The 16,571-nt window shown below is 51.1% G+C and overlaps 1 protein-coding gene across 1 annotated transcript; it reads right to left on the bottom strand.

The window, feature by feature from the left end:
• Positions 1–11,428: 11,428 nt before the first annotated feature.
• On the bottom strand, positions 11,429–16,418 carry LOC144942381 (uncharacterized). The gene is made up of 2 exons (XM_078869214.1): positions 15,626–16,418; positions 11,429–11,814 (listed from the first exon to the last, which is right to left on the bottom strand). The coding sequence occupies exons 1-2, from the start codon at positions 16,316–16,318 to the stop codon at positions 11,800–11,802; spliced, it is 708 nt and encodes a 235-aa protein (XP_078725340.1). The 5' UTR covers positions 16,319–16,418; the 3' UTR covers positions 11,429–11,799.
• Positions 16,419–16,571: the final 153 nt, after the last annotated feature.

Below are 16,571 nucleotides of genomic sequence, written 5' to 3'. Positions count from 1 at the left end.
CTGTCCTTGAAGTTGATTGGCCCACACCCGAGACGGCTTTCTTTAGAGCCTAGTCCCCATTGGTGTAGGGCCAGATGACACCAGAAGGCGTACAACTCAAAAACAGTGCAATATCAGAGTATTGAGAGTTCGGGGTAAACATTTACACTATGAGATCTCTTTTACCAGTGGCAAAATATAATGGTAGGTTTTTACCCTTTTAACTGGTACAAAACTGACACCTTTATTCAAGGCATCATGCTTGCAATGACCACAACACAAGTAGTCAATAAAGCAAACAAAAAGAAGCAACTCTGATAAGGATAATAATATGCACTGTCCTTGAAGTTGATTGGCCCACACCCGAGACGGCTTTCTTTCTTGAATAAAGGTGTCAGTTTTGTACCAGTTAAAAGGGTAAAAACCTACCATTATATTTTGCCACTGGTAAAAGAGATCTCATAGTGTAAATGTTTACCCCGAACTCTCAATACTCTGATATTGCACTGTTTTTGAGTTGTACGCCTTCTGGTGTCATCTGGCCCTACACCAATGGGGACTAGGCTCTAAAGAAAGCCGTCTCGGGTGTGGGCCAATCAACTTCAAGGACAGTGCATATTATTATCCTTATCAGAGTTGCTTCTTTTTGTTTGCTTTATTGACTACTTGTGTTGTGGTCATTGCAAGCATGATGCCTTGAATAAAGGTGTCAGTTTTGTACCAGTTAAAAGGGTAAAAACCTACCATTATATTTTGCCACTGGTAAAAGAGATCTCATAGTGTAAATGTTTACCCCGAACTCTCAATACTCTGATATTGCACTGTTTTTGAGTTGTACGCCTTCTGGTGTCATCTGGCCCTACACCAATGGGGACTAGGCTCTAAAGAAAGCCGTCTCGGGTGTGGGCCAATCAACTTCAAGGACAGTGCATATTATTATCCTTATCAGAGTTGCTTCTTTTTGTTTGCTTTATTGACTACTTGTGTTGTGGTCATTGCAAGCATGATGCCTTGAATAAAGGTGTCAGTTTTGTACCAGTTAAAAGGGTAAAAACCTACCATTATATTTTGCCACTGGTAAAAGAGATCTCATAGTGTAAATGTTTACCCCGAACTCTCAATACTCTGATATTGCACTGTTTTTGAGTTGTACGCCTTCTGGTGTCATCTGGCCCTACACCAATGGGGACTAGGCTCTAAAGAAAGCCGTCTCGGGTGTGGGCCAATCAACTTCAAGGACAGTGCATATTATTATCCTTATCAGAGTTGCTTCTTTTTGTTTGCTTTATTGACTACTTGTGTTGTGGTCATTGCAAGCATGATGCCTTGAATAAAGGTGTCAGTTTTGTACCAGTTAAAAGGGTAAAAACCTACCATTATATTTTGCCACTGGTAAAAGAGATCTCATAGTGTAAATGTTTACCCCGAACTCTCAATACTCTGATATTGCACTGTTTTTGAGTTGTACGCCTTCTGGTGTCATCTGGCCCTACACCAATGGGGACTAGGCTCTAAAGAAAGCCGTCTCGGGTGTGGGCCAATCAACTTCAAGGACAGTGCATATTATTATCCTTATCAGAGTTGCTTCTTTTTGTTTGCTTTATTGACTACTTGTGTTGTGGTCATTGCAAGCATGATGCCTTGAATAAAGGTGTCAGTTTTGTACCAGTTAAAAGGGTAAAAACCTACCATTATATTTTGCCACTGGTAAAAGAGATCTCATAGTGTAAATGTTTACCCCGAACTCTCAATACTCTGATATTGCACTGTTTTTGAGTTGTACGCCTTCTGGTGTCATCTGGCCCTACACCAATGGGGACTAGGCTCTAAAGAAAGCCGTCTCGGGTGTGGGCCAATCAACTTCAAGGACAGTGCATATTATTATCCTTATCAGAGTTGCTTCTTTTTGTTTGCTTTATTGACTACTTGTGTTGTGGTCATTGCAAGCATGATGCCTTGAATAAAGGTGTCAGTTTTGTACCAGTTAAAAGGGTAAAAACCTACCATTATATTTTGCCACTGGTAAAAGAGATCTCATAGTGTAAATGTTTACCCCGAACTCTCAATACTCTGATATTGCACTGTTTTTGAGTTGTACGCCTTCTGGTGTCATCTGGCCCTACACCAATGGGGACTAGGCTCTAAAGAAAGCCGTCTCGGGTGTGGGCCAATCAACTTCAAGGACAGTGCATATTATTATCCTTATCAGAGTTGCTTCTTTTTGTTTGCTTTATTGACTACTTGTGTTGTGGTCATTGCAAGCATGATGCCTTGAATAAAGGTGTCAGTTTTGTACCAGTTAAAAGGGTAAAAACCTACCATTATATTTTGCCACTGGTAAAAGAGATCTCATAGTGTAAATGTTTACCCCGAACTCTCAATACTCTGATATTGCACTGTTTTTGAGTTGTACGCCTTCTGGTGTCATCTGGCCCTACACCAATGGGGACTAGGCTCTAAAGAAAGCCGTCTCGGGTGTGGGCCAATCAACTTCAAGGACAGTGCATATTATTATCCTTATCAGAGTTGCTTCTTTTTGTTTGCTTTATTGACTACTTGTGTTGTGGTCATTGCAAGCATGATGCCTTGAATAAAGGTGTCAGTTTTGTACCAGTTAAAAGGGTAAAAACCTACCATTACACCTCACCTTTCTGCACCCCTAACCCCTATCCAGTCCTGTGTGGTTCACGATTTGTTGCGATTACCGATTCTTAAGTCAAATTATTCCGCTCGTTTACCCAGGAAAATCGCCCTGAGTCTCAAGACTCTTGTTAAGAGGGTTCTGCCAAGATTTCTCAGTACGGGGCGATGTAAAACTATTAACTATTTTTATTTTACCGGGTAAGGGCCACTGAGCTATGTAACTTTTTCAGCAGCAACTTGTCCACAAATGATAGCCCAACGAAGTGGCTTATCACGTGGGAATTTATCCCAGCCAAACACTCTAAACGTGTAATGTGCATTCTTAATATGGAAGGAAAAACTAGAGGACCCGGAGAAAAATCCACGCTACCACGGAAAGAGTGAACACGCAAACTCCAAATATACAGCGGGTGTCAAGAGTTGGGATCGAACCCACGACCCCCTTCATACCAGGCGAGAGAGTTAACATCTCATAGCCACCGTGGCGTAACTCTGGCCGTGTGTAATCCCAGTTCAGTAATTTGCAGGTGATACTTCAGTATACGTTTGATTTTAATTTATGGGAGTAAACCCATGCAGACCAGGGGGAGAACTTACAAACTCCACTCAGTGAGGCGCGCGAGTCGCGAGTCGAACCCAGGTTCACCTCGCTGTGAGTCAGCGTGATTGATAATTCACTGCGTAAAAATGTTTTCGTATTTTTGTTCCTGGGTAGTGTTATTTTCTATGGGAAAATGTCAAAACTGGGTGGTTTTTAACTTTTGCCGACAAAACTGGATCCCAAATGTCAAAACTGGGTGGTCTTGGAAAACGACAGGCAAAACAGGGTGGTGCTTTTTGATATGACAAAACTGGGTGATGTTCAATGTGGACAAATGTCAAAACTGGGTGAAGAAGGTGTACGATTTAATGTATCATTTTGTACACGTTTAGGTCCTTGCGTTATTCATCCATATGTCGCCACAGATTTAGAGCGTTCCAAATGATGTTTCTCGTGGCTCATGTTCCATACCTTGCACCACAAACTTCCCGTTTGCATACTGGCACAGTGTGCCAGCTCGCTACTACAGTAACACTTACTTGCCATATGTATACTGGCACAGTGTGCCAGCTTGCAACTACAGTAACACTTTCAGCTCGCGAACATACACGAACTTGCCATTTGTATACTGGTACAGTGTGCCAGCTTGCATGCTACACCTACTACAGTAGAACAACGGTAGATAGTGTTTGCGTCGAGAAGTATGGTGCTGCACACTTAGAACAAAACATGTTTGTTACATATATATAACTACTTCGACGGGCAAGAGCGCTTGTTGTGGCCCTTGGCGCGACAGAAGGAGCACCGCGTGAGGCCCAATGGGCCACCTTCGCCACGGTTGCGAATCCGACGCTTCTTCGGGCGGCCAGCCTTCTTCTGGCGAGGAGGTGGCATCATGGTTTTGTCGCGTTGCAGCTCCTCGGCAATGGGCAGCTCGATACCGGCAACCGAGGTCCATGTCGTGTTGATGGCAGAGACTTGGTAACACACCGCACATGCGTCGTAGAGCTCGGGCATCCGCCCAAACGCCATGAGGGCACGAATGTAGTGCCGACACGGCAAGCCCATCTGCTTCATGTACCCGCACGTGCACGACCGAGAGCTGAGATCGACTCGGCGCTTGGCAGAGGCGTAGGCGTCTGGATCCTTGACGTATGCACGCGTCGAGGTACTCTCGTAGACCTTGTACCTCGGGGCCAACGCCTGCTGAGCGTCGATGAGTCCTTGAGCGTACGGCGTAATGACACGCCCTTGAGCGGCCCACTTCTCGGCGTCGCTGCGGTGGGCAAAGGCCGTCGTCATCATGTCTTCCATGTGGTGCATGAGGAAGTGGAAGGGGTCCATCTCGCCAGCCGGCAGGGCCTCGCTGTTCGTGGACTCCACAAAGTTCGTCGTGCGCCAGCCGTACAATGGCGTCGTGTGCAGGTGCGGGTAGAGCGCCCACGTGTGGGGGTCGATCTTGTTGTAGTACGTGGCCGCCGCAGGCAGAGCTACGCCCAAGCAGCCCAAGGAGCTGCGGAACGCGGCCTCGGAGGCGCACCCTTGGGCATCGTAGATGATGCCTTGGAGGTCGGGCGTGAACCCGGAGCCGATGTTGTCCACGCCGTTGCAGATCAAATGCCGCGTGCAGTGGATGAGCATGAGGTCCTTCCAGTCGGAGGCTAGGATGCCCGTGCCACGATCGCAGAAGACCGGCCTGCCGTCGAGCTCGATGTCGTTGGTCGTGCAGCAGTTGAGAAACCAGTCGTAGGCCGCTGCCGTCTCGGACGGCACCAGCGCCACGGCGAGAAGGACGTTGCGGTTGTTGCCGTCGCGCCCAACGAGGACGAGCATGGTTCCATTGTAGGCGCGCGCCTTCATGTGCGACCCGTCGATGCCGACGACGCGTTGAAGACTTGGCTGCAACGAGCGTGCGATCGGGTTGCAGATGAACGCACCCCAGAAGATGCCCGCGTCTTCTCGCACACTGCAGGTCGTCGCGTTGAGCTTGCCGAACGTCTCCACCAGCGAGTTGATGAACTCGAAGCCTGCATGGGCCGCACTCTCGTTCGCCGCGATGCACGTGTCCTTGGCGCGGTACATCATCCGGGTCGGGACAATGACGCGAGCAACGTCGGCGACCTGGGCAATGACAGTCGGTGCGGAGGTACGGGGGTTGGCGCGAAAGGCCGAACGGGCTGTCGTGTTCGCCTCCACTTGGCGCTGCGTGATCTTGGTAGTGCCCGTGCAGCCGTGGTGATCCGTGCACAGCGCCGAGACGCGGAAGCCGCGTCGTTCCCCCGTGAGCTTCGTCAGCTTCACCTTGAAGGAACAAGGTGTTGAACTAGAGCAGACGATGGCAACGTGCCGTCCGCCGCTTCGCTTGAGGTCAAGGACCGCGCGCTTGCCTTGTTGCAAAGCAAAGTCTTGGATGCCGTGGATGGCCTCGCGGTGCGTGGTAAAAGTCTTCTTGGGGTGGAGGGTTGCCATTCGAATGTGAGCAAGGTGGCAGTGCGCCCGCCTGGTCGCAAGCCCGCCCCGAGCTCACTTCCGAGTCCGAGCCGTAGCTTGAAATGTTGGTCGTTGGGGTGCTGGCACACTGTGCCAGCGTACAAATATCAAGTGTGTGTAGTTATATGGTGCTGGCACACTGTGCCAGCATACTAATACCACGTGTTTAGATGAATGGGGTGCTGGCACAGTGTGCCAGTATACAAATACCAAGTGTTTGGATGAATGGGGTGCTGGCACACTGTGCTAGTATACAATTATCAAGTGTATTTGACAAATGTCAAAACTGGGTGCACCCTGAGTGTCCAAAACTCAAGTTTTTGGCCACCCAGGGTGCACCCAGTTTTGACATTTGGGATCCAGTTTTGTCGGCAAAAGTTAAAAACCACCCAGTTTTGACATTTTCCCTATTTTCTATACACTTTGGTTCTTTCGGTAAAGTCACGTAGGTATAAAATAAAATAAATCACGACGTTTTGTGCACAACACAATCGTCCGTCATCAGGTGGGAAAGCATTGTCTGCTGCTGAGGCAAACTGTCTCGAAAGGTTTGAAATGGGTGTAACCCAAGGGTCATGCAGAAGTGGTTATGCCTCAAAAGTACCGAAAATGGCTATTATTCTCCACATATTTTTCTTTTGTGACCAGGACAGTGATATTTTTGAAATGTACCTATTTTCAATGAGATAGCATGTGCATTTGTGTCATTCCTTCACGTAACTTGCTACCCAGGAACAAAAATCGTGTAACAGTGAATTGCGTAACCACTGCGCCACCACCCTATCGCGCCTTATCGCGATGTATCGATATGGCGTGGTGACAGTGATCAGTTTGCCTGGTTGTACCGGTTCGGGCCACTACTATAATACAGGGAGGAACTTCATCCAGCAGTGGATTGGTACTGTTTGTATATCGAGACGCGGCATAGCAACAGTGTCTTTAATGTATAGACATGAAGTTATAGATCTCTGTGCGAATCCATGTGTTCCTGTGCGAGTCTTCGCGTTAGTCTGTGGGTTTCTATGTAAGTCAATGTATCTGTGTGTGTATATGAGTCTCTTTGTTAATGTCAGTCTACATATCCCTGTGTGAGTCTACGCGTCTCTGTGTGAGTCTACGTGTCTCTGTGTGAGTCTACGTGTCCCTGTGTGAGTCTACGTGTTCATGTGTCAGTCTACGTGTCTCTGTGTGAGTCTACGTATTCCTGTGTGAGTCAACGTATCCCTGTGTGAGTCTACGTGTCTCTGTGAGTCTACGTGTCTCTGTGTGAGTCTACGTGTCCCTGTGTGAGTCTACGTGTTCATGTGTCAGTCTACATGTCTCTGTGTGAGTCTACGTATTCCTGTGTGAGTCTACGTATCCCTTTGTGAGTCTACGTGTATCTGTGTGAGTCTACGTGTTCCTGTGTGAGTCTATGTATCCCTGTGTGAGTCTACGTGTCTCTGTGTGAGTCTACGTGTTCCTGTGTGAGTCTATGTATCCCTGTGTGAGTCTACGTGTCTCTGTGTGAGTCTACGTGTCTCTGTGTGAGTCTACGTGTCCCTGTGTGAGTCTACGTGCCTCTGAGTTGACACAAAACAATTTGGATAATTCTAGCATCGGTAGGGGATAGCGCATTGCGCTCCGAACCCGGACACCTGAGTTCCCACCCACGGCTATCATCGGGGATATGGGAACCAGACCTAGGCACTCCCACACCCATCACCCGAAACCAACCCGTACTGCCCAGTGTGGTGAAGTATGGTCAAACAACCCCCACGACCAACAAGACTGAGTCACTCACTGTCTCGCTGCTCCTCCACCCGTCCTCATTCCCCTCTTGCTGCTCAGCTCCGTGTCTACTCAAGTTACCTGCTGCTGCTGTTGCGTTGGCAGTGGTGCAACAAGCACAATTCATCTTAAAAATTTGTACACATTCCTCAATAACAGCGCCTTTAAATCATAAGTAGATAATCGGCGAGAAATCGGGAGATGGCTTTTCATTGATGGATGTGCTATGAAGGAGTTCTATTGGCCGAAATGTCGCCTATATACTGTGCTGTATACAACGTTCTTTTTAAGGCACATCAAATCCGTTGAGTTGTTTTCGGCTTGCTTTATCCCATCAGAGCTTTCACCCAGCACAGCTTCCTTTATTCTTCCGCCTTTATTCTTCTTAGTTTGTTTTACTTTCCTGCACTTCCTCGTTCTTTTATTATAGGCCCCTCTCGGCATCCACATGCGTTGTGCACGCAGAGCCAGCTACAACACTCAGGGGTGACGTTTCACCCAGACCGGTGTGAGAAGTCTACGCGAAGTGGTTGCGAGTATCGAATAAATATTAAACTTCAAACCAAGTCCACCGCAGTGCTGTTTGTGTTATTTTATTAATTGGCGAGGGGAGAAGCGGCAAGAGAAGGTGGGCGGGTGAGTGGGTTGGTTGGCGAGTGTGTTGTTGCGTTGTTAGAGTATGGTAGTTGAACCCAGTACGAATGAGACGAACGAATCAGGGCGAGAAGAGAGTTGAGGATCAGCAGGAGGAGATGCACGAGGAGTAGCAGGTGTAGGGACAGAGGGAGGCGGAGGGCGAGGGGCAGGAGGTGGAGGGCGAGGGGAGGAGGAGGAGGGCGAGAGGGAGGAGGAGGGCGAGGGGGGGGAGGAGGAGAGCGAGGGGGGGGAGGAGGAGGAGGGCGAGGGGGGGAGGAGGGCGAGGGGGGGAGGAGGAGGAGGGCGAGGGGGGGAGGAGGATGGCGAGGAGGGGGAGGAGGGCGAGGGGGGGGAGGAGGGCGAGGGGGGGGAGGAGGGCGAGGGGGGGGAGGAGGGCGAGGGGGGGGAGGAGGAGGAGGGCGAGGGGGGGGGAGGAGGAGGAGGGCGAGGGGGGGGGGAGGAGGAGGAGGGCGAGGGGGGGGGGGAGGAGGGGCGGGGGGAGGAGGGGCAGGAGGAGGAGGGCGAGGGGCAGGAGGAAGAGGGGCGAGTGATTGAGGTTACGACGAAGCACGGGCAGTCCCCGCGTCTCCCTCCTCGGGGCTGAATGATGAAGATGGACTCTAAGAGTCTTCCTCAATCTCGGATCTTCAGGTCGTGGCTTCTCATCTCGCTACTCGCTCTCAGCGCCCTCGTCTTCTTCGTGATGAACGTGAGAACTCCACCTCCTCCTCATCCACTTCACCTTTCTGTATCATCACTACGCCCCTAACCCCTCTCCAGTCCTGTGTGGTTCACGATTTATTGCGATTACCGATGCTTTTCTCGCGTTATTATTCCGCTCGTTTACCCAGGAAAGTCGCCCTGAGTCACAAGACTTTTTAAGAGGGTTCTGCCAAGATTTCTCAGTACGGGGCGATGTAAAACTATTTTTTTTTACCGCGTAAGGGCCACTGAGCTATGTAACTCTTTTTCAGAAAAGACTTGTCCACACATGATAGCCCAACGAAGTGGCTCATCCCGTCGAAATTTATCGCAGCCAAATCCTCTAAACGCGTAATGTTGATTCTTAATATGGAAGGGAAAACCAGAGGATGTGGAGAAAAATCCACGCTACCACGGAAGAGTAAACGCACAAATTCCAAATATACAGCATGTGCCAGGGTTGGGATCAGACCCACGAACTCCAGGCGAGCGAGTTAACATCTCATAGCCACCGTGGCGCCACTCTGGCCGTGTGTAATCCCAGTTCAGTCATTTACAGGTGATACTTCAGTGTACGTTCTGTTTTAATTCATGGGAGAAAACCAGAGAACCCGGAGTAAACGCATGCAGACCAGGGGGAGAACTTGCAAACTCCACTCGGAGAGGAGCCCGAGTCGCGAGTCGAACCCAGGTACATCTCGCTGTGAGTCAGCGTGATTGATAATTCACTGTGTAACACAAATTAGTACTTTTTTGTTCCTGGGTAGTAAGTGTTATTTCCTAATTGCTTACGCCTCAAAAGTATAGCAAATGCCTATTATTCCCCACAAACTATGCTTTTGTGACCAGGACAATGATATTTAGAAATTTACCTATTTTCAATGAGAAAACGTGTGCATTTGTGTCATTTCTTCACGTTTCATTTTCAGTTCAGTTTCATTTATTAGGTATAGCTCTGTGAGCCATGCGGCTCTTGACTCGGGTGCAACCGCAAAAACAAAAACATGGACAAAGAACAAACATCTTAAATTGACTACGCAAAACAGAAAAATCCAGGAATAAACAGCAAAGTTTTCCAGAACAAACACCGTATATCAAGTCACGTAGGTTAAAAGAAAACAAATAAATTAAATCACGACGTTTCGGAGGCAACACAAGCTTCCGTCTTCAGGTGAAACCGTCACAGCAAAATTGCTGTATCAAGTAAAGAGAAGTCCCAAGAGACACGACTTTATATATACTGGTTGGGGGGGGGGAGGAGCCAGGATCGGCCGCGGGAGAGGAGTTGTTGTCAGATGGTCAGTATGGCTGCAGTTCCAGCAGCCGTACTCACCGCATTCGCGAGCACAAGTCGGATATGAAACGTGGCAAGACGAATTCGTCGGCCGTTGCTGACCACTGCTATAATACTGCTGGTTCTCATGACATTGTGTTCTCAGATACCAAGGTACTTTGCAAACCTCCTGGATACTACCAAAGATTTGTCCACGAGGCCATCCAGATATACAAACACAGACATAACTTTAACCGAGATGATGGATTCAGATTGAGCAATCATTGGAAAGATGTAATTAACCAAGTTAAACTTTAGTTACCGTGCAGTTTACTGATAGACAGCCAGTTTAAATTTATCTTCCTAAACATATCCATATTACGTCTGTTACCCCCAGCTCCACGCACCACCATCAACATCACCACACGTTGCTTATCATGTTTAGCTTCTTTCTTACTTTAGTTACTGTGCAGTTTACTGATAGGCAGCCAGTTTATATTTATCATGTTTAGCTTCTTTTTTCACACGCTGGTGGCCTGCTTTGAAATTTACCCACCCAGCAGCATAACAAAAGGCGGCTTAATCCTAGCTTGCTTATCTACTTCTGCCATCTATATTACAAATGTAGTGTTGTACAGACGGACTCTTCAACGTCTTTTGTAGCACACACTTTTATTCGTTTATTTAACACAGTCCCTATGCACTGAGGGGTATACGGTCCCCTCACCCGTTACACTCAGAACGTACAAGCCCCCGTACCCTACAGGCTACTTAATATCCCGCTCTTCCAGTGTCCTCTGGCGGGACCTAGGGAGATGTCTCCCGACCACTGGTTACAGTGAACCCTAGCCCTGATAAGGGCTGGAGGGCTTGGTCCAGGGTCCTAGGCTTCTTCCGCCGTCTTGGGTCTTCGTGTCGTTTCAACTCCCCGAGAGCTCTGAGCGCTCTGGCTTTATACCTGCTCGTGGCCGGGTTGTCCAATCCCCGGCCACCTTGTGGAACCCTGTGATTGGTCGTTCCCAATATTGTTTTCGATCCCAATTCACCCTATCTGACCCTGACCGTTTGGTCACGCGGGAAAACCTTGTTTACGGTCAGCTCTCACAGCTTGTGAGACCCTGAACGTTAGTTTGAGCGGGAAAACCTTGTTAACGATTTGCTCTCCGAGTTTGTGAATATCGAGTGGGTAACTCTACTACATCACCCTCCCCTTCGGAAGCCTCAGCCGTCCCGGCTGTTACAAGCAGAAAATCCCCATCAATGAATCAAAGTGTGTGTGTGCCACAACCAACAAGAACAGGAACATCCAACAAGAACAGGAACACCCCCCCCCATCAACAACGCAACATATGTACATGGTCAGAACCAATCACAAATAACGACATTCGCGACGCACAACGCATGCAGCATTCAGCTGCCGCAAAAAAAACGATGGGCAATCAAGAAAAGCGGCGCAATCTAGCCCGTGTGTATTTCGCGGGCCCGTCGTAGGGGTTGGGTGCCCCTTTCCGGGCTGCAGGCTGACCAGGCGTCCTGGCAAAACTGTCAGCAGGGGCAGGAGGCCTCTCTGCGTGGACCCTTGGAGCAGACGGGTCGGGCAGCCTGGCAAACATGTTGGGCGGGTCAGGCATTTTGGCAAACATGTTGGGTGGGTCAGAAGGTCTCTTTGCAGAGACTCTTGTTGTAGACGGGTCAGGCATCCTGGCAAACATGTTGGGCGGCTCACGGGGCCTTCATGCAGAGACTCGTGGCTCGCACGGCTCCCTCAGTCCCGCATCATCTGTGGGAGGAATGAGACGTCTGCGCTGTGGATTAGGTACCAACGGGGCGACATCCAGCTCGTCGGGCATATCACACGCTCGGCCCTCATGTTTTGAGTGTGACGCAGAGCCGCGCGGAGCAATAAATTGCTTCAGACGAGAGGGGTGCACGAACCAGCGCCGTCGTCCCCAACGTATCTTAACACACTGTGGGCGCATTACCTGGACCACCTCAACCGGACCTCGCCATGGTTTTAGGAGTTTAGCCGATGTGGACACCGGCACCTGGGGGCAATGAAGCCACGCCATATCACCTGGAGCCCACTGATGCACGGACGTGCGAGGGGCCTGCAACCTCGAATTTGCCCGCTGGCGGGAAGCAGAATTTTCAATCGCCGCATCACGAGCCTCAGACAGCTTTTGCAGGTTGAACCGCAAATGGTCAGTGAGCTTCGATGACTGTGGGAGCTGCTCTATCCCAAGCCGCACATCAGCGGGGGGAATGGCCTCCCTGCCATACATTAGGAAAAATGGGGAGAACCCTGTCGCTGCGTGTGGCGCCATGCGGTAAGCAGCGAGGACCCCTGGGATCTGCAGGTCCCAGTCTACGTGGGATTCGTCAACCTGATGGCATAGCATAGAGGTAAGGGTTCTATGCAACCGCTCCACCATGCCATCTGTTTGGGGGTGATAGGGCGAAGTGCGCACCTTCTTAGTGCCCAACAGGCGGCATACCTCACTCAGCAGGGTACTTGAAAAATTTCTTCCCTGATCGGTCAGCAACCGTTCTGGAGCGCCCTTGTCCAGCACATAGCCTTGAACAAAGGCGTCCACCACGGCTGCTGCCGACTGGTTGGGGAGGGCCCAGGCCATAGGCCACCGTGTAAAATACTCCACCCCAACCAGAAGGTACTTGTTACCACGAGGCGTCGTAGGGAAAGGCCCCAAAATGTCGAGAGTAACCAGCTCGTTCACACGGGATACCGTGATGGGCTGCAGCGGTGGGCATGCCGGCTTCGCTGGAGGTTTACGTTGCGCACATTGGGTGCAGCCCGTTAAAATATCAGTTACGTCGCGGAGCATGCCCGGCCAGTAAAATTGTAGTTTTAGCAAGCCAATGGTTTTGTGCACACCCAGGTGCGACAATCGCTCGTGTGCTGCGCACACAGCCGAACACCGCAAAGCCGATGGCACTACAATTTTGTACTGGCAAGAATCAGCATCCCAATGCATGAGCAGACCGCGGCGCATGGCAAAAGAGTTCGATTTACTTGAATGTGAGGACGAATCACATGCGCGACGACGCAAAGGCAACAATGACGCGTCGTTCATTTGGTGCCGACCCCATTCATCCAACGTTATCCCCAGCAAGTCGTCACTTGCTGGCGGATTTTGGTGGTCCACACCCGGCGCAGGATTGGAAGGAAGGGCAGCAGAAACCGTTTCAGGAGGTGCAACCGGGCGTACTATTTGCGGTTTGCACCGGCCAGAACCCGTGAAACAGGCGCATTGTTCTGACGGGAGGCGAGATAGCGCGTCCGCATTACTGTGCTGTGTACCCTTACGGTAAATCACCATAAAATTGTAGTCCTGGAGGACTTCAAGCCATCGGGAGAGCTGGCCAGACGGTTGGTCAATGCGCAAAGCGTATTGTAACGCAGAGTGATCGGAGCGCACGGTAAACCGTTGACCGTACAGGTATGGCTTGTATTGTTGTATAAAGTAAACAATGGCCAGCAGCTCGCGTCGGGTTACGCAATAACGTTGCTCTGCAGGGGACAAAACCCTGCTTCCATAGGCAACCACCCTCTCAACGCCATCAACGATTTGGGACAGCACCCCGCCGATCCCGGTGTTACTGGCATCGGTGTCCAGAATAAATGGCTTTGCGAAATCGGGGTAAGCCAGGGGCGGTGCTGCTACAAGAGCATTCCGTAAGGAGTCAAATGCGGCCTGTTCCGCGTCTCCCCAATGAAATTTCAGCCCTTTCGCTGTAAGAGCGTGTAGTGGCTTGGCGATTGTAGCGAAACCAGCCACAAAACGTCGGTAGTACGACGCGAACCCGATAAAACTGCGAACATCCCCAGCAGAGGTGGGGGTAGGCCATTGGCTGACACATTTAGTCTTTTCAGGGTCTGTGGAAATACCTGAGCGGCTGACTATGTGGCCTAGATAGCGCACAGACTCACGCAGAAGGTGGCACTTCTGCGGTTTGAATTTAAGGTCCGCAGCTCGCATCTTTTCGAAAACAGCGCGCAACCGTTCAATGTGTTCGTTGAACGTGCGGCCAAAGACGATAACGTCATCAAGATAGATAAGGCATGAGTCCCACTGGAGCCCAGCGAGGACCAGCTCCATGAGCCTCTGAAACGTCGCTGGAGCCGAGTGGAGCCCCATGGGCAATCTATTAAACTCGAAAAGGCCCTGTGGTGTCCGAAAAGCAGTCTTTGGCTTTGATGCTTCGTCGAGGGGGAGTTGCCAAAACCCTGACAGAAGGTCCAAAGTGGAAAAATAACGCGCCCCTGCCAGAGCATCCAATGACTCATCCATACGTGGAAGAGGATATGCGTCAGCCACAGAAATTTTATTTAGGCGCCGAAAATCTACACAGAATCGAAGACTGCCATCGTGCTTTTTGACCAGCACTATCGGGGCACTTCAGGGGCTGTTGGAAGGAGAAATGATATCAGCCGCCAGCATGTCGTCAACTGCCCATTTAACATGCTGTTTCTCCGCAGGGCTGAGCCGAAACGGGTTTTGGCGGATAGGGGCAGCGTCACCAGTGTCAATGTGGTGACGCAGCAGCTTGGTGCAGCCAATATCAAATTGTGATTTGCTGAACACATCCGAAAATTCCCGCAAAAGAGCCCGCAATTTACTCTGCTGTGACCCGGATAAATCGCCGGCATCCGCGCAGAGAGCGTCAATCCATCCCTCGTCAACGTTATGAGGGAGAGGCTGCTGACTGTTCGCTACGTGTCCGACAACCCCGGTCCCCAGGGGCGCCACTGTCGCATGAGCGAGCACTGTCCCCTGTGGAATGACGGTGTCTGACAGACCGACATTCAAAACTTGTATAAATGGCTCCCTGTCGCCCGCTACAAGAGTCTGTGCGGCCACCAACGAAAGGCTGTTAACTGCTGTGTTGGAGGGTCCCAATAAAATGCCATTTACCGAGGCGGTGGGAGCGAGCGGTTTCTTTAACCGTAAGGGTACGAGCATTTGTGCCCCTGGCGGAATGCGTACAGCGCAAGCCGCAAAAGCCTGTACGGAAGCATTTTCCGTCCGTGAATGCGTGGCCGCGGGTAAAAATGCCATCCGGCGGCCCGAGGGAAGTTCAATACATCCCTGATCGATAAGGATTTTAATGGGCATTTTGGCAAGAAAATCAGTTCCCAGAAGGCACGGCACCGCAAGGGAAGAAGACACAAAAACAGGTCCGGCCAATTTAATATCGCCAATGGCAATTTGAGCCCGAATTTGCCCGAGAATCCCTAGGGAACTTCCATTAGCGGTGAAAAACGGAATGGAAACCTTTTCCAATGAACGACATCGGCCGGGCAGTATGTTGTAAATTAACTCGGAGATGATAGTGGCCGATGCACCGGTATCGACAAGCACGCGCACTTCCACCCCCTCGATCGAACCAACAACCACCGAGGAACCCGCCGTTGCTGCAACCACTCTATGGGCCAGCTCTGACCACTGCCCGGGTCGCAGTGGTCGCGAAGAGTCGGCCAAACGCCGCGTGTCATACGCCGTGTTCCGAGCGGAGTCAATGGTGTGTTGTGGTGTGTATGAGGGCCGAGCGTGTGGGGTGCCGCGACTTGCCTGGTTATGCTGCGCTGCTCTGGAAGCTCTGTAGTCCCGGTCTCGGGATCCGGCGGAGCGGCGGCGAGGTGCACGGCAGTCGGAAGAAAAGTGGCCTCGGCGGCCACAGTTGAAACACGTCGCGTCGCCGCGGGGGAAGGGCCGTCCCCGCTCCCAGTCGTTGCGGCGACTGGTGCGATCCGGTGATCGCTGGGGCGTCGCGCTGAACGTCGAGAAGACTCGATCAGGAGAGCGAGCGTTGTCCCTGCTGGCAGGCACCGATGTCGTAGCCGATGCGGTGATGGTCTCGTCCTGGTCCAGCATTAAGTGAGCATGAATGCTCCGGGCAGCTCGCAGTGAGCACATGTCCTCGTCATCCACGGCCTGGATGACAAGGCGCAGCCCCCTCGCCATCTCCAGCAGCTTCTGAAGGACGAGTGCGTCGATAGCCTCATCGTCCATGCGGGGGTAAGCCGCTCTTGCCATGGCGAGTAGCGCGGTGCGGAACGCCAATGGCGACTCCCTTGGCTTGCACCGTCTCTCGTAGAACTGGTGGCGTGTGGCGGAAGGTCCGTAGACATCAGACAGCCGCTGAAGTGCTGCTTGTAGTGTCGCCCTTTGTCGCTTGGGAATGGAGATGAGTGCAGCGAGAGAGTCATCGTCCAAGGTGGCTGGCAGTGCACGAAGTGCTTGTGCATCCGACCAGCCCACCATCTCCTGATGGCTGAGGAAGCGACGTTGAAATGCCGCCCAGTCGCCCCCTGTGGACGAGAATTCGCGAAAGACAGGCAGTCGCTGCTGTAGAGCAGCTGTGTCGTCGTCTTCGTCAAGCTCGGACTCGGTCCCGAACGCAGCGATGGCTTGGTCAACAACATGTACTGTACGGCGTCGCGGCCGTGATGACGCGGTGTTGCTGGAGGGTCCTGCAGAGGCAGCGTCGCTCAGCGATGACGCGGTGTGTTGTGAT

This window comes from Lampetra fluviatilis, chromosome 27 (assembly GCF_964198595.1).
Source record: "Lampetra fluviatilis chromosome 27, kcLamFluv1.1, whole genome shotgun sequence".
NCBI classification, from domain to species: Eukaryota; Metazoa; Chordata; class Hyperoartia; order Petromyzontiformes; family Petromyzontidae; genus Lampetra; species Lampetra fluviatilis.
The sequence above is the reverse complement of the archived record's forward strand: the minus strand, read 5'-3'. Positions and strand labels throughout refer to the sequence as shown.